This window comes from Perissodus microlepis, chromosome 5, assembly GCF_051167445.1.
Source record: "Perissodus microlepis isolate ML-2025 ecotype Zambia chromosome 5, ASM5116744v1, whole genome shotgun sequence".
Taxonomy (NCBI): Eukaryota; Metazoa; Chordata; class Actinopteri; order Cichliformes; family Cichlidae; genus Perissodus; species Perissodus microlepis.
In genome coordinates, this window is record NC_140465.1 from 17009225 (window position 1) to 17035789 (window position 26565).

Below are 26565 nucleotides of genomic sequence, written 5' to 3' on the forward strand. Positions count from 1 at the left end.
TAACTGCATGCAGGGAGTGTTACATGTTAATGTGTTAGCTGGATGAAAAGAATTGGAGGCAAATATAACTGCAGGTGATTCATCCAAGTGCCTTTTAGAAAAATTGCTTTTGATCTGAAATCAAAAAGGTTAAAGTCCTTCAGTTGGAAGAGAACTTATAGTACACGTTGTTTTTAAAAGCAGAGGTCAAGATTGACTCCTGTGTGAACTGCTAAAGGTCAGCTGTGACACAGAATCCTGGTGATAGTGTTTTTAGTTCAATCAAGTTGTAAATTGCATCTTGCTGATGAAATGCTGCTATTCAGGGCCATCCCACAACAATAGTCATTCATTTCCATTATTTTTCATCTCTATTTTCAACCATTCTGGTTCTTTGTTTTTAGCCCAATGACATAATGCAAAATCTGCTACATAGTTGCTCATTAGAAATAAACTTTCTATGTATGAATGAAAAGATCAAGTATGGACATGTTATTAAAGTTAATAAAATTTCATACTATTAAATTTCTTGCAAAATGTATGAAATGTATTGAAAGGGACAAATATCCCCTTTGCAGGCATTAATATACACTGATAATGAGTAGATGTGGATTAGAAAGTCACTATTCAGTGTATTCAAGGCTAAGTACCTGACAATATTTGAGTAAATGTAGTAACTTGCCCTTTGTGTATGCCACTGTAAATGAAATGCCCTATTTCCTGTATAATCTAATTTAAACTACATCGTTATCTCCTTATTCTCTTTTCAAAACCTGCTGGACTGTAAAGGTTTACTATAGGAATATCAAACATGTGGTTTGATATGAAGTAACCTGCCAACGGTCCAGTCTGGTCCATCTGATTGCTTTGAAAACTGAAAAATTTCACAGAAGACAAGGTTAGCTTTTGGACATTAAGAACTGTGGTAATTTTAACTTGAATAGTAGCTATCAATGGTAGCTATTCATTTAGAATGTGTGGATTTCTGGAATATATGCATCCCAAAGTTTGTTTTTTTTTTTTTTTAATTTATAAGTATACACAGAAAGACAATATATATCTCTATTTGAGTTTTATAATTTAAATTAATTTACAGATCGTTGCCTACTGGGTAAAATACGACCAACTGTTAACCAACTGGTCTTCAGATAACTGAAGAACCTTTGTAACACAAGTACAGACATCATTGTAACTGTAATTTAGTTACAGAATTTAGTGCAGTAACATTTGCCTTCTGGATGGCAGCAGAGTCTTTCAGGCTGGAGTCAAAGAGTTTTCCCAAGCTCTTGACTGGTTGTTCCGTTATGGACGGGATTATAGTTCCTGAGATTGAAAACCGGAACTTGTCCGTCACCTTTCCCTTCTTCAGCACCATAGATCTTGACTTGGAAGGTTTGACACTCATCCTTGCCCCTGAGATGAGACTCTCAAGACCTCATAACATCCACCTGCACCCTGGGACTGATGGCATCGTGATGGTGAGATGCCATCAGTCCTGACCTAGTTAGCGGCCCTCTACACTCCACCTCAGCGGCCTTGACCACCATGTACATTGCGAGAGCAAAGAGCATAACTGAGATGGTACAGCCTGTTATTATACCTTTCCTGAGGCAATGCCAGTCTGAAGTCACTGACCCAGAAGTGACCCTCAGTCTGAAATTGCCATAATAATCCAAGATCAGGTGCTTGATCTTGCTGGGAACATGGTGGAGGTGTAGAGCACGCCCAACCAGCTTGTGTGGGATAGACCCACAGGCATTTGTCAGGTCAAGCCACAAAACAGCTAGGTCGCCCTTGTTCTTGTGGGCTCCTCTTATAAGGTGTGTAACTACGTTAGTGTGCTCTAGGCAACCAGGAACTACTGGGAGCCCCCCCCGTTCTGAACTGACGGATCAATGTAGCTGCTTCTAAGAAGAAACTCGGTCAGTCTCCGGGAGACGATGCTAAACATGACGATGCTCAATAGCGAGATGCTCCAAAACTGGTTGATGTTTTTCGAGTCCTCCTCTTTGGGAATCCAGACTCCCTCTGTGCACCTCCACTGGTCATGATCTCTTGCTCTCTGCCATATCACCTTTAAGATCTTCCACAGATGTCGGAGCAGCACTGGGCAGTGCTTATGGGACCTGGGGAGGATGCTGAGCAGGCTGACTTGATGACCTCACACACCTCCTTCAAACTTGGCTCTGTCAACTTAAACTCTGCTGATGGGGGGTTGACGAGAGCTTCATTAGGTCCCAAATCTTGTTCCCTCTGTGGGTCACTCATGATGTCTTGAAGGAAGTGACTCACCTCCTCTATTGAGCATTTCAGCTGGCCGCTGTGCTTGTCCCGAGCAGTTGTTTTAGCAATAAAAGCTGCTCGTTTCCTGGCTCTCTCTCTCTTCCCCGTCTCCTGTGCCACTCTGCTCTGCGGAGGATTATCAGCTTCTTCCTCAAGATGTCATGCAGTCTGTCCTGACTCTCAACACTCTTAGTTCTCAGACTGGAAATGAAACGTGTGAGTAAAACACAAGTTTAACTTATAAATACATGTTCATACTTTTATTTTACAATCAGAGAGAAAGAAAAAGAGAAGGGAAAGGTGCAGGACAGACAGAAAGGTGACAGGCTCAGGCTTTATACACTAGTACAAAAATAGCACAAGGAGTATTTCCTGTTTTTATTAGTATTTGTTTTATTAGGGGTACTAAATAAGATGAGAGCTAAATTTAAGTATAAAGTGGTTAAGTTTGTACACTGGCCAAATGTTTGGGTCCTGTGAATAAACTACTGTTCTTTTAACTTAACAAGTGAACTGCCTGCTTGTTTCTTCTTAAAATAAATATGTCTCAACACCACCAACAGAACCAGCTAAGGCAGCAAAATAACCGAACTAACATTAACATTAGTGTAATCGATCGTGCTGTTTGTGCGGGGCTGTAAAAGTGATTTTAAGCTCAGTGTCAAAGTCCTCCTGTCCTCCACAGCTGTCTGCTAAGGTTTATGCAGCATTCACACCCTTTGTACATGTTTCAGCTTGATCTGTTTGTGGATATTCTGGCATTAGTTATCCATAAAATCGTAATGTCTTTTTAACGTTAAAGTCGATCTTTGAACGGCGTGCATCATAAAGTAAAAGCTTTAAAAGCAAGTGGAACCTGCATTAAGTACTAACTAACATCACTAATGTCACATAACTTTGCTGACATGCAGCCAAATTGAACTTTTTCATGATTGTCATTGGAACATTTGTATCGCTGCACAAATAAGTGAGATAAAACCCAGTACTTACTTTTAAAATTTTACTTTTTGGCTGTCGCGTTTGAGCCATTTTTAAAAATTTTTATTTATTTATTATTCCTAATTTACTTTTTTAATTAGTTTCCTTTTTTCTCTATTTTTTCCCCCGACGTGTTTTTTTATGCTTTTGCTGCGTTTACTCTGCTTTCGTTTGGCCCCTCGGGGCCACCGTAGTAAAATGGCATTTCAACAGTGTGCATTATGTAGCGATGTCGCCGGGGGACGCTATATTTCCAGCGGGTACTGCACATTGACACGCCGTAGAAGAAGACTTAGTATTGTAAACACAAGGATATGGCTGACGAGAGGGGTGGAGGGGAAGACAACGCCAACGACAACATGGGGAACCAGTTACAGCTCTTACCAGGTACCCGTTAAGCTGACCGAAAGCCTGCTCGGTGTTTTCACCGGGACAGTGCGTTTCTCTTCCTCCTGCTAAATGCTAGCTAACACACCTCCACAGCAGGCCACTCTTAGTGATCACTCTCACTGTCTCAACCCTCTGCTTTCGCTTTCTTTTCAATTATGCCATCAGTGCGATTTATTAAGTTGAAACTTTTACGTCTAAGGCTTGTCAACGAGCTACCTAACTTAGCCTCTCTGTGTACACTTGTGCGCTGTGATAGACAATGAGGAGGAGGAGGAAGAGGAGGATGACATGGAGACCGAAGATCGAGACAGTGAGGAGGCAGAAAAGCCCAACATCATCACCTTTGACCCTAGTCTTCCCACATCACATTCAGTGAGTCATGCATCACAATCCCTCTTATTCTAACATCTCTTTTTACATGATTTTCTTTCATACATGTGATCCATCTCAGAGTTTTAGTTTCTCTGCAGCTGCTGTGTTAATCTAACCCCCTTTTTGTGTGCCAGTACCTGGGTTCAGACATGGAGGAGTTTCATGGCCGTACGGTCCATGATGACGACAGCTGTCAGACCATTCCCGTGCTGCCACACACAGCTGTGATGCTGGTGCCGGGCCAGACGCTGCCTCTGCAGCTCTTCAGGCCGCAGGAGGTCAGCATGATGAGGAGCGTCATCCAGAGAGACCGCACTTTTGCTGTGCTCGCACACAGGTGTGTGATGCTGTTAAAATCTTTGTGTATGCTGGCAATCATGGAAAGATGCACAGCTCTTACAAATGGAAAGCATTTTTTTGTTTTCATTTGAAGAAAATACAGTTGTGGTCAGAAGGTTGCACACACTCATCATAGGCATGAATGTCACTGCAATTTTGGGCTTTTAATGATTTCTTTGAACTGTTTTTTTCCCCCAGGGTTGAATGATTGTAAAACATATATCAGAAGTTTGAATTTATTTTTGGATTTTCTCTAATCCATGGAGGGTTAAAGTTATACACTCTGGCTTACACACACTCACTTAAATCTTCAAATATGTGAAGGTTATGCAGTGTCTTTTAACCTGACAAGTCTTAGGTCTATTAATATCTAATTTCTGATCACGGTTGACCACAACTGGTAGTGTCTCTTTCCCAGGATTGACCAATACTTAGAACAATGGGAAAGTCCAAGGACCTCACTATAAAACCAAAATGAATGCTTATGTTTTGTTTATTTGTTATGGTGGCACAGGTGTTTAGATTTTCCTGCACCTCAGGTGATTGCATGAGGGTGTGGTCGCATGTTATTTACCTGACACTGGCGTCAGGTGAGGCTGCAAACCTAGTAACACAGTACTAGCTGCATAAATATGGTGGTGATAGCATCATGGTCCGGGTTTGTTTTGTTGCCTGTGGCTCTGGTACATGGCACAAAGTACATGAAATAATGAAAGTGTACCACCTCTAAATTCTTCAACTTTAACTCACTCACAGCTAGATGGTTGAAACTTGAATAGAATTGCATCTTTCAGCAGGGCAATGATCCCAAACACACATAAAAACTTGTTTTGGAATGGCTAAAGCAGGTAAAAGCTTCTGGAATGGTCTTTCTAAAGCCCCGACCTCAAATCAATTGAAAACTTGTAGACAACACTTAAAAGCCAGGTCCATACCAGGAAATCAGTGAATTGAAACGCACTCTTAACAATTCTGCCAAGAAGAGTGGCAGATCCTCTGTGGATTATAGAAAATGGGTTATAGAAAATCCCAGATAAATTCAGGCTTGTGTACTCCAATTCTTGTTTTAGTGTTTGTTTGTTTTGTTGTTGTTTTTTTAAGCCAAAATTACTATGGCATTCATGTCCACGTTGAGTGTGTGTAACCTTGTGACCACAGCTGCAAATTTCCATGACTCTTCTTTATGTAAACTGTTTCTTGTGGGTCACTGGTGGATAATTCTCAGCATTTCATTTCAATTTCTGCATCTGATGTGTGTCTGCAGCGATACAGGTGAGCCGGATGCAGAGTTTGGAACTACGGCTGAAATCTATGCATACAGAGAGGAGCAGGAGTACGGCATTGAAACAGTCAAAGTGAAGGCTATAGGGAGGCAGCGATTTAAGGTCCACGAGATAAGAACTCAAGCAGATGGGTAAGTTGAAGTTCCCTCATAAAGCATTAAACCAAAGGTCGGGGCTGAATTCTTACTGCCAATCCCTGGTTCAAAGATGTGCGACAAATCAACAAAGCCACACATAACCCTTTAAAAATGCCAAATGAAATCAAATATATGCAAAGGAAAAAAAGTGCAGCCAGCTGTGGAACAGAAAATGGGTGCAAAACATTTTTCTTGTTCAATTCAGAGTTTCTGCAGTAAAAAAGGAAACTTTGTTTCTTGCATTTAGTGAGACAGCTGTTTTCTACAGGAGTTGCATACCTGCAGGTTTTCAGCCGGACAACTAGTCAGAAGCACATTTAGATGAGAAGGAAAACTATGTCAATAATGGCACAGAGACACACTGTCAACAGTCACACAGTATTTGACCACTAGGGGGCAATCTAACACTTCATAAAATCAACTAAAAACACAGGTTTTTATTGCGTCACAAACTGCTTCAAAACAAGTAGCATGGAGGCTGTCTCTAATAGATTTACTTAAAAGAAATGTAGTTTCTTAAAACATTTGTTTGTGGAAACCAGAGACTACAGCAATTCAGCATCGCGCGGATGTGCATGTGGATGTGGATGTGTCAGCTCTATACCTATCTATATTACCAAGAGGTGGTAAACAGACACTACACAATATGAGATTATTATGATTTTGAACATTTTGCAAAATGTTGTGTATTTTAATAACATACTGTATATTGCAATTTATCATCAACTGCAAAGTATCGCTTTTATCCAATAAGATAATGTTACGTCATTTTAGTTATTTTTTTTCTTTTTGCTGCAAAATGAGATTGTCAAGCATACCAACACTTATCACTAAAAGTCTGTAATCGGTCTACCTTTGAATGGGGCAAGTTGGCAATTACACGCAGTCTGTTCCTAATAATTCAATGGTAAATCATTGAAATTTGCATATCTGTTGCTGTCTACATAAACTGAAATTCACATCTATCTATTACATTTATGCTCAGCAGTCTTCCTCTTCTATTGGAACATAACCAGAATACAACCAGCTGACAGCCAGTTGTGTCGAGTCCCCTCGAGTTGTGCTCATTGACAAAGACTCATTCAGACTGATGGCAAACTGTCTGCATTTATAAATTAGACAGCATGTCTGTGCAAACCTTTAACAATCTCTCTGTGAGTGACTGCAGTCAGTTCAAATCAGAATGTGACTGTTTGCAGAAAGGTTGTCTCCTATTGGGTGATCTGTGCATTCGCCTTATGACTGCACAAGTGGTCATGACTGTGCAACACTCAAGTTCTGGGCAACCATCTCGCCACCATAAGTCCTATTTTTACTTGCGTCACTGAGTCATTAGCTTGCTTTTAATTTGGAAGTAGCTTTGTCAAGCTAAGCGTGTCCAGTGTTGGATGGTTTTTCGGTTGAGATGATTTAATGTAAGTTTACTTGCCTAACATTATCACAGGATGATGATGCATGAGATGCCCTCTCGTGCATAGTACTCCCAGAGTATTTTAATGTATTTAATAAAATATCAATATTTAGTGTCTCCAGATCCATACAATATCACCACACAAAATCACAATCACAATACTATGCTTTAGCAATATTTTTTTCACCGCCTCTAGAATCATCCTCAAATGTTGAAATTTGTGAAACAGCCACAAAGGCAGTAAGAGGGCTGTTGCAACAACAGATTTACGTTTCTGACTTATTCCAGAGTTCAGTGCAGCTGCTTAAATGCAAAGCATATTGTCTTTTTGGACTGAAAACAAAGGAAGCATTGATAAAGATGTATCTATTGAAGTCATGTAATAGATCGTATTAGCCCACATCCTCCCTGGAAATCATCGGCACATACTGTCCATAAAAATGAGGCTTTATTAAGGCATTTTCCTTTTCTCTAATTGAGGTTATATAATACACATACAGTGGTTGCCATGATTGTTGTGACTCTTGGAAAATACAGCATTTAATCAATCACTCAATTACATGCAGTCTGCTCTTTCTCTTGTTTAAAATTAAAATATACTTTGTACTTTTTCTGTCTGTCCTTTCTATTTCAGTAAACATCCTCCCTGTAATATTTCTAAGATTTCCTGCAGAGGGAAATATTTGTAGGGTGTGTCAGGGATAAGAATCTGCCTTTCACGGGTGGAGGTGGAGGGTTATCAGTCACATCCAGTAGAGACAGTGAGTCTGTGTTACCTTATTTGACAGAGGTCTGTGCATTTTCCCAATATTTTATATAGTTTGATAAACAAAATGTGTATCATGCTACAGAAATTACACCCCAGTTAACAAACCCTTAAAATCTGTTGACTTTTATCCCCCCTCTTTGGGAATGGCACCAAGCTCATTATGTGGAAGCTCATAATTTGATATTTGAGTCTGAATTATTACTTTTTTTTGGGAGGGGACTATGACAAAATGTCTCTCAGATGTGTAAAGGGATGAAATGGCTTAGTAATTATATTTTAGATCAGATTAAAAGGTCAAGTCTGGACAGACATGGATTTAGCCCTACAGCTGTGAGGCAGCATTTCTTGTTTCTCTGTGGTCTGGCTTTGCTTTGTATTTCTCTGCACGAAGTTCACTGAGAATAATCTGTGTCGGGCACTGGCAAAATATTTCTTATTGTCGAGTGAGGAAAAAACCCAGATGGCACCTTTTTGTGATCACCTCAGTGATCCAAACATCCTGTAATGTAGCGTTTGGCCAGTGCACCATTTGTTTAATCTACTATTCGCCTGCTCAGTTTCACTCATAATCTGCTGTCATCATTCACATTTCCCTTCTTTTGTGTCACGGGTCTTTGTTATTGTCTGCTTTTGTTCCTCTTCTCAGGATCAAACAGGCTAAAGTGCAGATCCTTCCAGAACGAATCCTTCCAGACCCCCTCTCCGCTGTGCAGCTAACGCCTCTGTCCAGGCTCCACATGCACCCTTCTTCCAAACCTCCAAGTCAGAGCTGCAAACAGGCTCAGTGCTGGTGGAATAACTACAAACAGGTACAGAGAATCACGCACAAATGTGAAATCTGTGTGCGCTTTCTAAAAGTAACAGTTTCTACTTTTGGAGATGTTCGAATCAGATGACAGTGACAAGAAAGTTAAGATGAATTTCCTCATCTAAGATGCAAAATGTATTTTTTCCACTTTGAGAAACTGTTCAGTAAAACATCAGATCAGTCGGTGCCTGTTCAAATAATCAAAGTCTAGTTTTGTCTAAAAGTGAAGACCTGAAATACATTCAAAGAATTACTAGAAATATGTGGTGAAGTTTCCATTTGAATCATGAGCAAAATGAGCATTTTCACCCTGAGACTGAATCCCACCCTAATCCTATACTGTTAGATCCAAAGGTTTTTGGACAGTGACATAAAAAAAGATTATGCCTCTCTACACCACCACAGTATATTTTAAATCAAATCACAATTTTTCCTAAAATGTTGCATTAACTACCTAAAAGTAATTGGACAAACTAACATAATGTTAATTACATGGAATGTCTTTAATACTTGATGAAAGTCTGTGGACGTAATCAAAAGCTGTTTCCTCCCCTGAGATCCTCTGCTAGACCTTGGCTCTCTCTGCCTTTAGTTTTGTCTTTGATAACTGAAAAGCATGCTCTGTTGGGTTGAGATCAGGTGACTAACTTGGCCACCGAAGAATATCTAAAATATTTTGCCTTGAGAAAATCTCAGCTTGCTTTTGCAGTATGCTTTGGGTCATAATCCATTTGCAGTGTGAAGTGCAGGATTTGGTTGAATCTGAGCAGACAGAATAGCCCTGTACACTTTTATCAGTCATTCATCCTCCTGCTTCTATCAGCAGTCACATCATCAATAAACACTAGTGGTCCAGTTCCACTGGCAAACGATACATGCCTGTATCATGACACTTCCTGCACTATGTTTCACAGACGTATTTTGATTCGGCTCAAGGGCTGTTTTTTTTCCATCTCCATACTTTTCTCTTCCTAGCTTGTACAAGTTCTTCTTGGGTTCATCTGTCCAAAGAACTTATTTTAGACCTCTTTTAGATGTTTTCTGGGAAAGTCTAATCTGTCCTCTTATGGCTGAAGGGGTATTGTCGTCATCACAGTTAGCGGGATGATTGTGAGTTTGTGAATGTGATAACTCGAGAATGAGGCAATGTTTGAATTTAATACAGTGGGTGCAGCTAATAAAAATCTCAACGACCTTGAGTTTGAGCCCAAGGTCAAGTTTTCTGAAAATCTTTTAAACGCAGTAACACAAGAAGAAGTTCATGTAGGATTTTGAAATTGATCTCACAGGTGTCTCTGCTACTAGGGTGAGTCATACCATTGGCGATTATCAGTGTTTTTGTTCTTTAGTGTAACCAGTAGTTTGCACCTTCTTGTAAATCCTCCTTTCCCAATCATGAAGTCATCTCTTAATTGTAGACTTTGACAATGATGCAACTGTATCTCACTGAGTGTTCTTGACTTGGTCAGATGTTGCTATTAAATTAATTTGGTTATGATCATTTGGTAGGGATCGTCTGTGGTCTTTCAGGCCTTTGATTGTTGATTTGGACCTAAAATTTGTGCTGTCCCTCGTAGGTTTATTTACTTTTTTCAGTCTAATGATGGCCTCCCTCACTTCCAACAACATCTCGCGAACGAGGGAAGAGACCTCATCTGCCCATTATACTGATTAACATTCAATTGTCCAATTACCTCTGAGCCCCTGAAAATTGTTATTAAAAACAATTAAAAAAAAAAGACCCAAGATAAAAACGTCTCTAACTCCTAAACTGTTAATGCAGTTAGTAAAACTACTTGATTTAAAGCTGAAATCCTGCCAATTCAAACACATTTTGATTGTCTGATTCAGATCTGTTGTGGTGAAGTACTGAGGCAAAATTGCAAAAAATGTGTCATTGTCCAAAAATTCTGGGATTTTTACCTCCATAAACTGTAAATGGTAAAAAAAAAAAAAAAAACATAAGCGGCTTTTTTCTGTCTTGTAATATTAAATACTGCCTACATTTAACTGAGTGCTGAATTATAGCTTGATATTTTTATGGTTCAGCATGTTTGGAGTTGGGCATGCTAATCTTTATTGTTTGACATTTCCAAATACAACCTGTACGTATAACCTATGGTGTGCTTAGTTAGTACATAGTTCATTTTAATCCAGTTCACTCACATGAATTGACTAGTTGCTGCAGCTGATGTGTTTCATAATGTAAAGATGTGAAATAAATCAATACAGTTAAAAACAGTAGAGAAAGTGACTTAGTGCAGATGTGTTGGCAGGTGTTAGATTGTTTTAGTAGGAGAAAATGTTAATGTCTACTGTTAAAGGAGAATAAGTAGATGACATGTTAAGGTATCTGTGCAGGTGATATTAACACTGGATGTGAAAGTAGCCCATGTGCAAAACCGTGACCTGGAACATGCTACTCTTACTTCTCTATATGACAAAGGGACGGATCTTGTGTTGCTTCCATAATCATCAGATTAGATTTGATTTAAGTGATACATGTGTTATTGACCACAGAGAAAGTTTCACTGTGCCAGTCTGACGCCATGGCCACCCTGGGTCTATGCACTCTATGATTCAGTAAGTACTGCAGCCCGCGGCACTTCCTCCTCTATATATAAACATGACACACAAATGAATATAAACCAAGATTTCTGCTTCTGGTGGTTCACCTCACAGGAGTCGCTCATGAACAGGGTGAAGAAACAGCTTCACGAATGGGATGAGAATCTGAAGGATGATTCCCTCCCGGCGAATGCAGTAGGTCAGACTATGTTGATTTTATTCCACAAGGTACAGGTACAGATGCAGACAAAATTATTACCTCCCCTATTATTAAAGTGATGAAGTCAAGGGGAATTTCTACATAGCTCACTAGTTTTTTTTGCAGAATGTCACTTGAGAAAGTGTTGTGCCAAAAATAAAATAAATCAGTTTAGATTTAAGAAAAGGAATTGTTGATGGTCACAAGGCAGGAGATGGATATACAAGGTTTTCTGAGAGTCACGAACTGGAGTGAGACGTATCAATAATAAATTCAAAGAGAGCTATTAATACAGAACAAGCCTGGCAGAGGCAGGAAGCCAAAAAGGCTTCCAAAGGCTCTGGAATGAAAACTAGTGAGAGATGTGTTTTAAAGACCCCAGAACAAAATGCAGAGACACTAGTAAATGATTTAGCAAAGTCAGAAATTGTAGGATCAAAGGACACTCACTGGAACGCCGCACAGGAATGGACTACAAGGTTGCTGAAGGGGAAAAACTCTACTTCTGTAGAAAAAGATGCTTTTAAACCAGACTGAAGTATGCTAAAGACAACCTGGAAAAAGATTACGCAGAACTATTTGGCCACAGAAACGTTGCTTATATCTGGAGGAAGAAGAGCGGTGGACAGCCCAGAGAGCACCACAATGAAACATGGTGGTCGGAGAATCATGTAGGGATTCTTCGGTTCTTCTGGAACTAGGAATCTCATCAAGGTGGAAGGAATAAAGAAGAAAGACGTGGAGATTTTAAAAGAAAGCAGTCCGCAGCATAACTGGTTCTGGGTCATTGCTTTGTCTTCCAGCACAGTGACTCAAAACATACATGGCTCCTGGTGAAGAATTGCTATCAGAAGACCAAAGTAAACATTACTGGCTAGTCTGCACAAAGCCCTGGCTTGAATCCGAATGAAAATTTATGGTGTGTACCGAAGACCAGAAGGAGGAGGGGGTGGTGGAGATTGACCAAAGAAGAATGGGCTGGGATTGCTCAGAAGACGTGTGTGAAAACCACAACAAATATCTGCAAGGTGTTACCCAGAAAAAAGGATACGCAATAGATTATTAGCATCAGGGGGGCTAATAATTTTCACCTGATTGTTTCTGTTTCTTGTGAAATTGTTTTGTTTCTGTGTGCAAAGTAAAATATGGTACGCAATCCCTATTGGGAACTACTTTTTTAGGGGGGCTAATAATTCTGTCCTCATCTGTATGCAAACATGCACACTCGCAATTTGTTTGTGTTCGTTGTGCTTTCTGTTCTCTTTATTTCATCGCTCTCTTGTCCTTCTGTCTACGCTCTGTCAGATTTCTCCTACAGAGTAGCAGCCTGTCTGCCCATAGATGATGCTCTGCGGCTCCAGCTATTAAAGATTGGCAGCGCCATCCAGAGACTTCGCTGTGAGCTAGACATTATGGATCGGGTAAGTAAATGTCACCAACAGCCTCGCTGACCTGCCCCAAACCTCAGACATAATTTGTCTTATGCAGTGATAAGATTCCTACTTGTGCTTTACTGAGCACACAGTGTCCCTCTGGTGTGTCTTGTTATATTTAACCATGTCTGACGGGGGCTGACAGATGTGTTAGTGCTGCAATATTTCAGTTTTCAGAGTCAAAAGCAGCCATTGCAGCATTTAAGGTTAATGGACCGGTATTTAGCATCCAGTGAACATCAGCTGTTTGTCACCTTGAAGGGGTTGATCTGATTTTAAGGAGAGGTTGGACACAGCAAGAGAGCTATCCATATTTCAATTAAAGAAAAAAACTCAAAACAAAGCACTCTGGCCACTGTAGATCTGCTTTTACTCAGTCATGTGGGCCAAAGCAGTCACAGGTTGTTTTTAGCCGTGTTAGCAGTATGGCTTTGTAGTAAGGACACTTATGCTGGTCAGTGGTTTCATCACTTTGCTGCGATTGAAATTGCTTCATAACTGTTACATTTGGCAAAAACATTTAACTCCCACTCCAGATGATTTGAAATCATCTCTGGTCTGGTAGCTGTTCTTCTAATCCCTTTAGTCAGGTCCACTATTTACAGAGACTATTCTTCAGGCCCTCTTGAGCACAGGAAGACATGTTCCACACATGCTCAGTGGAGAACAGCAATAGCTACTTTGTTTGTGTTCATCTGAAGAGGATGACAAAAAGCTATGTGTGAGTGCTTAATGAGAGTAAAATAAAAGAAGGGAAGGAGAGGAGTTGCATTAAAGCTCCTATATTGTGTAGCGTATTGGTTAATATGGAGACGGGTTACACCCTCATGGGGCTTTCATCAGCATCAAACACACATTGTTTACTCCTTCTTCTCTTAGATACTCCCATTAGGACTCCACACTGTTGATCATCCATTTTCATCTCTCCCAGTCTTTTTTGTCTTTCTCTGTCACATGTCCAGCACCTGACTGTCTGCTCTCACAACATCCACAAACCTCTTGTGCCTTCTTTTTTTCCCCCCTCTTGCCCAGAAGCTCAAACTTTAATAACCTTCTCTTAAAGATAACCATCATTTCTCCTTCCTCTCTCATTTTGTCCCTGAGCCTTCCCTCTAATATGCTCATTCCTAATCCTGTCCATCAGTGTAAATCCCAGTGTAAATCTCCTTCACATGAGAAACTACCTACAGTTCTGCTTCCTGACCTTTTATCTCGAACCTGCAATTGAGTCCATAAGTTTCTGTGACATTTCTTGTCATTTTGCCTCTGTACACCAACATAGTGGATTTTATATACTCAAGATTGAAGTGATTGAAGTGCAGCGTTTTAGCTTTCATTCAAAGGTTTTGTACAGAAAGCTTTGTATTACCTGTTTAGGAATTTTGGCAATTTATGTGCATAGTCTCTCATTTTCAGAGGTACAAAATGAACTGGACGATTGACTGACAAGGCTAGTTGAAGCCTTTTCCCCGTTATTTAATGAGAAATAAAGTATATGTAATATATGTAAGTTAAGATCATCTAACTAAGTCAGGTTCTGTCAGGTTCTCCAATCAAGAGTCTTCTTCATGAGTTTTAGACTTTAGGCTCCTTATTAAAATTATGTAATTTTTTTTCAGTTGCTTTTGAGTCTCTGAAAATGGGAGACTGTATAAAAATGGCTGAAATCCCCACACAGTTAATGCAGGACTTGAAGCCTCTGGAATTAAAGCTCAAAGTCTACAATCTTGATTCTTTAATTTGAAACTCACTGTGGTGGTGTAAAGGTGCTTAATTACAACAAATTATGGACCTAACTGTATATGACACACCCGATCTCACTGCCACCTTTCCTTTTACTTCCATCACAAATCATCCTGATATGCTCTTCACCTTTCTTCCATGACCGGCGGCTCTCTGAATGGACAACACATCTGATATCGTAGTGGCTCACACTATGGTATCAGGGTCTTAATCTAATAACAAATAAAAAAAAAAAAAGATTGCAATCAAGGTACTTAAAAATATTAAATATAAATCACAAAAACAGTCGCCTCAAGGCGCGTTATATTGTAAGGTAGACCCTACAATGATAAATTCAGAGAAAAACCCCAAAATCATATGACCCCCTATGAGCAAGCGCTTTGGCCACAGTGGGAAGGAAAAACTCCCGTTTAACACGGAGAAACCTCCAGCAGAACCAGGCTGGCCTGGAGGGGTGGCCATCTGCCGTGACCGTTTGGGGTAAGAGGATATGTTAAGCTGTTTGATGGCAGCACCACGTCTCTGAAAGCTGGGATGAAAACAAAAAAAGTCTGAGAAAGGAAGCAAGGTACTAAAAAGAAATCATTTTGCAACTAATGAATTAAATTGACAAGAGGCCACATGAGTGGGTATAACATTTTTTTTTTTTTTTAAAAAAGCACCTTAGAGAGGTAGAGTTCCTCAGAAGTAAAGATGGGCTGGCCTTCACCAATCTGCAACAAATTGTTCCTCAGTGTAAACATACAGTACGTAACATCAAATGACTCAGAGAAGAATAGGACAACATTCCTCTCATCAGTTCTTAGTCATTTACAGACTGATTTACTAACATGTTTTCTATGTTGTGAATGAAAAATGGTTTAAAAAAAAAAGGTGTGACTCTAGTCAGTTAGCCAAATCCAAATAATAAGGAGTAAAATTAGAAAAACAAACAAACATCTAATTGGTTAGCAAGCTCAGATGACTGATTCAGGAGGAGGATGGTAAGTTAATGTTAATGCCTAATGTTTTTCCAGGCATGTTTATATAAACAGTGATCAGTGTGTCGCACTTGTGTTGAATCAGAAGCTGAAGCTTGATTTGTGAAGTGCTTGTTAAATGTGTTTGCCCATTATCTGTTGTCCCTTCTTTCTGATTGAGGATAATAATCCCTCTCACCAACGACACTGACGTGACCTGAGCTCGGGCCATGTTTTGAGTCGCATTTGTGGAAGCGTGACGATTGGCATGATTAATATAACGCCCTCAATGAGCCTCAACAGTGGACGCTTTGCTTTGAAAATATGTGACATGTATACATATTGTTAAAACCCTCTTTTCTCTGCTCCTCAGTGCACGTCGCTGTGCTGTAAACAGTGCCAGGACACGGAAATCACCACAAAAAATGAGATCTTCAGGTGAGCGCTTGTTTTGTTTTTGTTAAAATAGTAGTTGGTAATGATCAGCACATAGTGGTTCTGTCTCAGCACTAGTAACATCCTTCTCACATCACTGGAAATTTGGATTCAGTAATAGAATAAAAGATGATGTAACCAACTTCACAGATTTCACAGATCTCCATGTTCAAGTCGGCAGTTTTTCCTGCTTTTAACAATAATGAAGTGTAGTAGACGCTTCAGGTTTTTTTTTATTTTATTGAATAACACATGAAATTAAATTTTTGACTGAAAATGACTTTTATAGTTTTTTGAGTTGTTTCCGGAGCATCTGGCATAATTGGGGGTGGAGGTCTATGACAGTTTTATTATGTCTTATTATCCAAGTTCTTCTTGTTTTTTTTCTTCATTGTAATCACTGAAATTATTAGCACGTCAAAGTCGAGCAATTTGTCTGTCTGTCTGAGAGTTACGTAAACTCTGGGGTTACATCAGGAAAATAAGTGGTGCTTCTCTACACCTCCTCACTCACACAGTCTAAGTGCACTCTCTTATACGCACACTGTTATATAATGTCATTTTCTGACGGTTTGCTGTGTAATGGTTAATCTGTTTGTCCAACAGTGACACAAAAAACCTTGAACAGTCATGAAATTGCCCAGAACATTCTTAGGGGTTTATGAGAAAAGTGCACTTTCTGTTTTGTCATCCATATAATTTAAGTCAGTGAGTGATTACGTGTGAGAGAGGCAAGCAGACTAATAGTTGAAGCACTGCCTCTGACGAATTTACATACCGTATGGTGCTAATGCATCTTCTTTCAATGCCAGAGCAGAAGTACATTAAATGTAACCAAATTACCGCTTTAAAGACTGACTGAAAATGAAGTTTTTGGGGCTGATTATACTTGGCGTGTTTGTGTGTGTGGGACATCAAAATGTCTTTTGATGCGTCATTTCTGATTGTGTTTGGCTTTTGGTACTTTAAACCTGAAAATGCAGTCTCTTTGGATTATTCATGGTGTGGGTTTAGCGCTGTACAGGAGCTGCTCTACCGCCTGGCTGTAGCTCAGGAGGTAGAGCAGGTCACCTACTAATCAGAAGGTTGGTGGTTCGATCCCTGGCTACTCCAGTCTGCATGTCAAGTGTCCTTGGACAAGATACTAACCCCAGGTTGCTCTCCGATGCATCCATCGGAGTATGAATGTGCGTGACCGTAGTTAGGAAGCACTCAGTATTAGGGCTGCCACAAACGATTATTTTGATAGTCGACTAGTCACCGATTATTTTTGCGATTAGTCGACTAATCAGATCATCATCCATTGGACATAAAACGTACAGCTTATTGCACCAGCAGCATCTGCTCTTATATAACTATCATTAGCTTACAGCTTTAGGTGTGTAAGGTATGTGCTAACTAAAAATAAAGACAAGATGATAGTTTATTAAATTTTAATGACATTTGCAGATTGTTTCGGTGAAGTTTAATAAACTCCTTGCTATCTATAATATAACAGGACACCGGAGTAAATTCTCGAGCATCTCACACTTCTGATGATCAGCTGTCTGCTTGACGTTTATTCAGCTGTGTAAAAACTATAACTTTAATCTCAGCCAAACCGATTTACTCAGGAACAAATAAAATACTAAAAAAAGCCAAACAATAACATTTTTAAGTTATCTAAGTGACTTATATATGTTTAACCTGAGTAGCGAAAGACAGCGGTGGGTTTGAAGCCGGGAGTCCGGTGTTCTCACGGCTCTAGTGAGCCTTGCCCCCGGCTCGCTATCGAGCTAGTGGGTAACAGACGTCTCCGAAAACGTCGGAGCGCTTTTGAAAATATGTGGTGTCTTGATAAACTGAGCAGATATTTGAGGTTTACACAGCTACATTCTCGCCTGAAAATATGTTAAACGTTTATTTTGTGACCCAGAAAGAATAATAAGAGTAATATTAAAACTAACTAGCTGCCGCCATTGTTGACAACTGACCTGGGCCGCGCTATGAATTCTGGGACAGAGCTACTTCTTCTTCGGGGTTTAACGGCAGCTGGCATCCTTGTACATGCAGTGCTGCCATCTTCTGTTTCAGTCCGTTATTACACTCTTAAATCCTACTACTTATTCCTGCGTCTTTTGGGATCTTACAAAGCTTCAAACGATGCGTCGACTATTAAATCAGTCGTCGACGATTTTGATAGTCGACGTAATCGTGACTAGTCGACTAATCGTGGCAGCCCTACTCAGTATAGAGAAAGTGCTTGTGAGAATGGGTGTGATTGGGTGCATGTGGCATGTTGTATAGAGCGCTTTGAGTACTCCAGGAGAGTAGAAAAGTGCTAACAAGAATCAGTCAATTTACAATTTTACCACTTACAGCACTGTGCAAAAGTCTCGAGTCATCTTCATTTCTTTATATTTTGCTTCCAAGCAGCCAGACTTTCTTGTAACCTTTTCAAGTTGTTTTAAGCAATAGTTCTTCAGGCTTTTCTGAAGGTCTTTGGAAGTTTTCCGTTCGACATTTTCACTCTGTTTCAGTGTAAACCTTGTAACTGACCATTTTGAGAGGAATGTTTTTATTTATTAAGCCACGTAACACTGACCTATGGATCATTCAAGCATAAAAAAGGCACCTAGCTCAAGTGATGAACCAGTATTGTGTCTAGACGTAATACAAACAACCAATTTTAAATGGCATCTTTAGGTACTTTGTTACTGGCAGCCTACTACAAAACACATAATTTAATCACATTTGTTTTTGTTGACTCTATAATAAATGCCACAGATAATACAGTTTACAGCATAAAATAGTATTTTTTGCACCAACAAGGTGATTCGCAAAGAGATATTAGGAAAACCTGCCATTGTCTATGGTCTGTCCTTAAAGAAATGTAGGGAAACTGAACAGGACAAAAGAAGAAATGACAGGCTGAAGTAACATCAGCAGATGAACAATATCGGAAAGTCTGAAAGACGAATCCAAATTTGAAAAATGCACAATGGAACGATATTAGCCTTGGCTTAGCCTCTCCAGGTTATTGAAACAGTGTGGGATAATCTTGACAGCACAAACAAAAGACAGTCAAAGAAGCTCTTTGAATGTCCTTCAAGAAGCCTGGAGAACTATTTCTGAAGACTCCTTAAATAAATTAGAAGAAAGCTTTCATAAGTAAGTTCAGGCTGTGTTGAAGTATGAAGGTGATCATAGTAAATATTGACTTTCAAGTTCATTTTACAAACTCTTATTTTACCTTAGATACTGTATTTCATTGTATCATTGCACATGTTTTAATAAATCACTGCACTTTCTTCCCATTTTTCTCCAGGGATGAGTTGAAACTTTTGCGCAGTCCTTTTGAGTTTCCAAATTTCACTCTTAGCTCCAAGAAAAGGAGCAAATGTTCTCCTCCAGCTAAAGGTAGATGACAAATAAAGGAAAAAAACCCATCATTAGAAGCCTTAACCTCAGCCTAACATAACAGCTTCACTGGTCCTGGAGATGAACACCACTCCTCTAAAAGACATTTCCTCATTTTTTTTCTCTCCATGTTTTAATGATGCCACTGTGTAATCAGACCAAATGGGTTGTTATCTGGTGGTGCTAAGGTCTTAGCATAAGATTCATGTTATTTTCATATTCTTCTGTCACTCTGAAAGAGATCATGACCATCAGGAGAGAGGTGATTTCTCCCACTAAGGCAGGAAGTGGATACCAACCATGCCAGTAAAATGCCTTCACGGTATATCAGAGCCAAAGTCCTTCCATCTAGTGGTCAAGCATTCAGTTTTTAAAATTGTGTGAGTCATGTGTACGCCTGCAGTTTTATATTGCATTTTTAGCTTAGCTGAAAATAGCACAGATGAGATTAAAAGTTCTTAAGAAGCTCCACTGAAAACATTACCCAAAAGAGTTAAAATGCTCTAAGAAGGAAACGATGAAGACAGAAAATTTGTCTTCATTGTTAATATAAAAATGATGAGCACAGCTGAACTTTTTGGCATTTTCAATTTTAGACCTCTTAAAGCCCGTTTCCCCTTTTCATTTTCAGTGTCTCACTTTCATGATGTTTTGTTTTCGCTCAACAGTTTACCGAATTCACACATTTTCCACCTGCCTCTCTCTCTCTCTCTGCCTCTCTCTGCAGCCTGTCCTTGTACGGCCCCATGGCTGCGTACGTCAACCCTCACGGTTACGTCCACGAAACGCTGACTGTCTACAAAGCCAACAACCTTAACCTGGTTGGAAGGCCATCTACGCTGCACAGCTGGTTTCCAGGGTAAATATTTTTAGCATACAGCATGAGTGTGCTTTCCATAAATGGATGTTTTAAGTAAGAGTCACATCTCTTGATACCGCACAGCCCAGGGCTTAGAATTTAATGGCATCTGGTGTAGCTGCAAGTTGCTGTGACACTGCTCAGTGCCTGAAATTAAAATGCTTTGTACTGTACTTTGTGTCAACTTGGTTATCAATGGTGCATCTCTTTATGCATGTTCAGGTTGTGCAATCTTGGATTCTGCAGTCAGTGAAGCCTCCAAATGACTTACACTAATAATCCGCTCATCCTTCTTCTCCTGCTTTTCCCATTCAGGGTCACAGGGTGTTAGTCTGTCCTACCTGCCATAGGGCAAAAGTGAGGGTAGTAATTAAATAACCCAATTTAAATTCCTGCAACATGATACCTGTGCAAAGCACTTTATGCTGACAGTAGTGTCAGTTCTTTTAAAATTTTAAGATATTTTTAAAGTTGTATCGCTGAACTACACTGAGAGATTTGGTGAATGATAACAGAATTAAACAGACCTGTAAGAATCTGTTTCAGAGTTTTAGAAGTTGAGGTTTAGATTCGACCAGGCGAATCAGACTCCAGAGTGGGACTTGTGATTTGGTTCTGTCGCAAACAAAAACAGTCACACTCTTAAGAGGAATGAGTTTGGACACAAATGACTTCTAGACCGATTTATTTTTCAGTGCAAACGTGATCTGACCTCATTCCGACTCATCTGAGAGATGTACACATAAACAACTCCAGCAGCTGTGCATGCTCTGAATATTGATACACAGATGAGCAAAATCAACAGTTGCTGTAGTTGCAAACCACTACTTATGTTTTTTCTGCCACATGATAAAATGGGCTACTCCAGTATAATACAGAGTTATTCTAGAAGTTTCTTGAGACATGGATTGCTTTTGTTTTGTTTTTGCTTTGACTCTGGGCTTATAGAGTAATACTGTGAACTTCTTAGTGATGTGAATTCAAGGTATATTTGACTTTCTGTACATAGTTTTCATTTGTATGTTTCACCTTTACTGTACATGTGATTCGGCGCGTTTTTTTACTGAGACGTCGTTGAATCTATTCTTATGGCACACTCACAGGGAGGACTGTGTTGGCATTAACTTGGAACTTGGAAGTCATCTAATCATGCGGCAATAGAGTACAGTGCATAAGTCTTAAGTTGCACTTTATTTTTTTATTTGCATTGTTTTCTTGCCTCCAAAGAGCCGGACCTCCTTGTAATTTTTAAAGTGGTCCTGAGCAACAGTTCTTCAGGCTTTCTGCTTGTAGCAAAGTGCCAAAAGTATACACAGTACTGTATGCACTACTGATCACAAATGTGAAAATGTGGCACTTTGATTGCTTTCAGGTACGCCTGGACGATTGCTCAGTGTCGAACCTGCGGATCCCACATGGGTTGGAAGTTCACAGCCACCAAGAAGGACTTGTCTCCACCTCGTTTCTGGGGTCTGACCCGTTCAGCCATGCTCCCTCGTATCCCACAGGGTGAAGGGGAGGAGGGCAGAGAGGGATCTCGCCTCTTCTGTCTGTGATACCAGACCATCTATTTGCCTCATTCAGAAAATTCCTGCAAACTTCCCACAGTCTGCATCTTTAGCTACTGTCTGGCTGCAGTTACTTCAATCACAATGCCTGTCACCCCTGGCAACAAATTCAGCATATTAGCAGAAAGGTCATTTTGGCCTTCAAATGGCAATTTTTAAGTGCATATTTGAACAGGCTGGATGTAATTATTATTCTAAAAGGTTCTTAAAATGCGGACGCAGTGTCGAGGTTGAAAGCAGTCGGTTAGAGTGAGAGTCAAACTGAGACTTGCAGAATAGACCATGATATGTGGTTAAGATCCCAGCATGCAGCTGCCTAATCTGCACCTCTTTCCAGCTGTTTTCCAAATAGAAGAACACACAGACCCACAGGGGGACGCTGAATGCATAATACTCTTTACCTTCACCTCCTCTCCTCTGTCTTAGCTGGCTGCATGCAGCTAAAATTGAGACGTCGTCGGCAAGCTGCGATGGCCACTTTAAGCTGTTGTAAAATCCACACACAGTAATTTAATAGTCTAGCATTCAGATCCTTTGTGAGTTTCTCAGATAGGATTTCTAATATTATTATCAGCTGCGAGAGACCGGTGGAGAAAACTGTTTGAAAGAGAGTGCACTCATGTATGTGTAGATCTGTCACGATAGGAGATATTTTGAATTTTGGAATTACAGCGGATGTATTTTTGTATGCAAGAAGGTTGGAAATTAAGCTAACATATTCATTGATGTTTGGTGAAACTGCAATTTGTTATCACAGTGGATTTGTTTTGTTCGAAACAAAAGAAACTGAAGTGACAATAATGATATTGTGTAATATATCTGATATAATCTGTGTCTGTTTTGTATTCACTAGAGACTCATTATCCCATCTGGAGACAAGCATCATCTTTGATTGCACGAGTGAAAATTAGCGATGCATTGGTGCCTTGCGGCAGACTGTTTATCAAAGGTCAAAGCCCACTGAGACAGAGCAAGACGAGCATTTACCCTTCTTTTAGTTTGTTCACGTGTGGTACGTTAAAATGGTGTGCCTACGCTCCAGCTCGGTGTCTTTTGAAGTGCGAGGAATCGGATTCAGAAAGGCAAAACGATGATAAGATTTAAGAGTTATTATTATTATTATTATTATTATTATTATTATTATTATTTTAATATTCTCTTGGGTTTGTAGGGTGACAGTTTTCAGGATTTTACTTCTTGTGATTCTGTTGCAAGGGTACTGGCTCACGTCTGTATTTATGTACGGTAAAACTGGGGCAGTATTTGTTGTTTATATGGCTGTCGACCGACTGTTTGTAGAGTCTAATTTATTTATTTTTTTCCAAAACTCTTTTGCTGATTCTTTGTTAGGAAATGATCTTTTTATGAGTAAGCTGAGTAACACAATGAGAAATCATCTCGAATGTTTGTCTGATGACATGTTTTTGGATAGAGAACATATTTTTTTGGATAAACGTGTCTTTTTCTTCACTTTTTCTGCTGAGAGAGGAAAACATTGTTCATGTCTGTGGGATCACATTAAAGTGGCAATAGATACATTTTAACTTTACCCCTCTACCCTTCCAGCAATGCTGCAAAAACTGCAACACTTTCTGTTTACCCCCCCCCCCCCAAAAAAAAAAAACCAAAACAAAACAAAACAAAACAAAAACAAAAACCAGCATAGTTTATCACCACCCCTGTTTCTTTCTACCCTTGATTGTTACTCTGGTTGTTCTGCAGTCTTCTATTATCGCTGCCTGGTGTAAGCTATAGTAGTATGCGCATCTAGAGACTGGTTTGCAACCATCTAGCAACCACCAGTTACAAGGGAAAAATGAGCATGTCCTGACTGATTCAGAGTGGTTGCTGGGGGTTAATGGCAGCTGCTGGGGAAGTGGTTGCTAAAGATCCAGTTGTGCAGGCCTATTCAGTGACCCCATGGTAACCAGCAGGCACCAGGAGAAAAACTGCCAACTAGTTGACCAAAATCTCCTTGTGATTGCTTTGGTTGCTAGCATATTGCTGTGGTCGTAGTTTGAATTGAAGTGTGTGAGTGTGACACAGACAGGAAATAGAGAAAGTTCACCTTCACAGTAAAAGTTGTGTCTCAGCTCTGCAGCTAATTTATTCAAGCCACAATTTTTCAAGTTGGGCTAGTGTATAGCAAGTATTTGCAGACGAACATTAAAACCACATGCAACACCTGTGGGTTTTGGTGAAACATCATGTTTGCTAACGATTTCATCCAGTGAGAGCCAGAGACCTCCACGAACTGGTGCCAAACATTCGAGGAACATATCCCATTTAAATTTGGCTACACCTACCCTCAAATGATGTACAAATGATCCAAACAGGTCTTCCAGAAAGCCGTCATGAGACAGAAGCTGCCCAGGAACGGGAGAAGTCCTTTAAGGGACAGAAGGTGCTTGGCCATGTTTAAATCAAGTATACTTTCTGCTCTTTCAGGATGGAGTCATAGAATTTTTATGATTGGAGCCTCTGATAGCCACTACATTGTAATAGCTACTTTCAGCTGCTGCATCAGTCAAAGGGGGCCACCACATATTTGACTTACAGTTGATACCCTTCCTTATGCAACCCCAAAGGGATATGTTTCTCCTCCTGGGATTTAACCAGTGATTGTTTGCTTGTCAGGCAAATGTGTAAATGTGTACATTATGTAATCCACATTTTCTTAATGAGGATTTAAAGTAATTATTGCCACTTTAAGCCACATCCACTGCCTGTTAAACAGAAAGCTGGAGGAAACTGCTTGTATGTGACAGTAATTTAACTCAAAAATTGAAAAGCAAGATTAGTGGTTCAATCAGGCAGAGGCTCATAATATTACTACTTAACTATTAAACTTTAAAGAAAGGAGATGATGGTACAAAGTTTTTTGTTTTCTTTTTTGTTTTGTTTTGGCCTTAGGACAGAGGCACGTTAGTTGTTTTCACTGGTTTACAGTCTTCACGCTAACCTAACCAGCAGCTGGTTCTGGGCTTTCTTCTAACAGACATGTCATATTTCTCTCAGCATTAAAAAAACAAACAAGCCCATTTCAAAAAATAATCTATTTCTCTAAAGGGGAGCAACTTACAATTTCAAATTTCTTCCTTGTTATTCTTACTGCTGAAACATGATGTCTAAGTGTACAGAGTTGTATTGATACTTGGTGGGGAAATACCTTTGTTATTTAATAGTTTATCTAGATGTAATCCAATCACCAATCTTCATATTATTGCTGTTCCCTCAAAAATCTGAAAATGTGAGCTTCCGAGTATTTATTTTTTAAGCTTTTACTCATAATCTTCATATTTCATATCAAAACACTTTGTTTCGTCGAGCAGATATATCCGCTTTGAGAGGAGCTCAGAAATTTAAATGACTGTCTTGTGATCTTTTGATGATATTCTCCATCATATAACTGATTTGAGTGTTTGCCATGCCGTCTGATTTACACTCACATATTAAAAACTATAACCTGGATGCTTCACTGGATAAATCATCTGTTTGCAAAAGCCTTTGCTCGTTTCACCAAGCCATTCGTTGTACCACAAATTTAAATAAACACGCAGGTTCCAAGCAGTAGCTCTTGTCTGATTTACATGTTTGTCTAAAGAGGACATCTGTGGGAGGTTTTTGAGATGATCTGCTGAGCTGTAACATGCAGGTAGAGCTAACCAACCACCATGCGCCTTCATTGCAGCGTGCAGTATGCAGATGTGACTACGTGCAACTATGCAGATGCACGTGGCTGGAGGATCATTGATATTCTGTAGCACGTGTGAGAATCTAATCAGTCCATGTATGGGAGCGGAGAATCGTCAGCCACTGTGGCCTTGAACGTGAGGGCCCATCGGAGAGGAGCATTTATAGTAAAAAAAAGTTCACTTGGTTTCACACGTAGACTACGTGACCTATGGTCGTGGTTAAAAAGTAAAAACACCCCATCCCAGATCTTCTGGTCATTATCAGGTCTTAAATGAGGTTAATACACCCTCAGAACAAAAACACATGAAATATTACACTATGTCATTATGAATTTAACAGAAATTGAGCAAAAATGCAAGTCCCATAAGTAAAATTTACCCATGCCTCCAAGAATAAATGCTTACATATACTATATTTCTCATAGTATGATTTCGTCATGAATGTTGCCCCCCTTTTTTTCTCTGTAAAACATTAGACAGCTTCATTAATTTTCATACGAAAAATGGAAGGCACCGTACGATGACCATTTGAAAAACAAACAAAAAAATTATTCAAAACAAAAACAAATTATTCACAGCAGGAACCTCTGCAGTATTTAATTTGGCAGATTTTTACGCCAGATGCCCTTCCAGATGCAACCCCCAGGGGATTTGTGTGTCCTCCCAGGAGGGGAGGCTTGTTAGGCAAATGTTTAAACTGCTACACCACAGAAAACAAATATTTAGCATACTGTTGTTTGCATATTGGTCAGCTTGTTTTGTGGCTTTAGCAGTTGTTTTGTTTCTCTCTTTCCTCCTTTATGAAACGGATGATGAGGTGGTGCTTTTTCCTTAGTCGTCTGCGACCAGTTTCTGTAAAGTCATTCCTCGATTTGTGGTCAACAAAAATCACGTAAATATAGAAAATCCTCCCTACAGTTCCCTATTGGAATTTGTTTAGATAAAAATGTAGATATTC

The 26565-nt window shown here is 39.7% G+C and overlaps 1 protein-coding gene across 1 annotated transcript; it reads left to right on the forward strand.

Annotated features, from left to right (window-relative positions):
• The first annotated feature begins 3461 nt into the window (after positions 1-3461).
• Positions 3462-25485, forward strand: crbn (cereblon). The gene is made up of 11 exons (XM_084928344.1): positions 3462-3627; positions 3887-4002; positions 4137-4339; positions 5606-5755; positions 8588-8750; positions 11270-11332; positions 11432-11516; positions 12822-12937; positions 16025-16089; positions 20213-20344; positions 21717-25485. The coding sequence occupies exons 1-11, from the start codon at positions 3555-3557 to the stop codon at positions 21898-21900; spliced, it is 1350 nt and encodes a 449-aa protein (XP_084784470.1). The 5' UTR covers positions 3462-3554; the 3' UTR covers positions 21901-25485.
• The last annotated feature ends 1080 nt before the right edge of the window (positions 25486-26565 follow it).

Coding starts and splice junctions, on each gene's coding strand:
- crbn (XM_084928344.1), top strand. CDS start 3,555: ATGGCTGACGAGAGGGGTGGAGGGGAAGACAACGCCAACGACAACATG. Junction 3,628..3,886: donor CCAGTTACAGCTCTTACCAG/GTACCCGTTAAG, acceptor GCGCTGTGATAG/ACAATGAGGAGGAGGAGGAA. Junction 11,333..11,431: donor TCTATGCACTCTATGATTCA/GTAAGTACTGCA, acceptor TTCACCTCACAG/GAGTCGCTCATGAACAGGGT.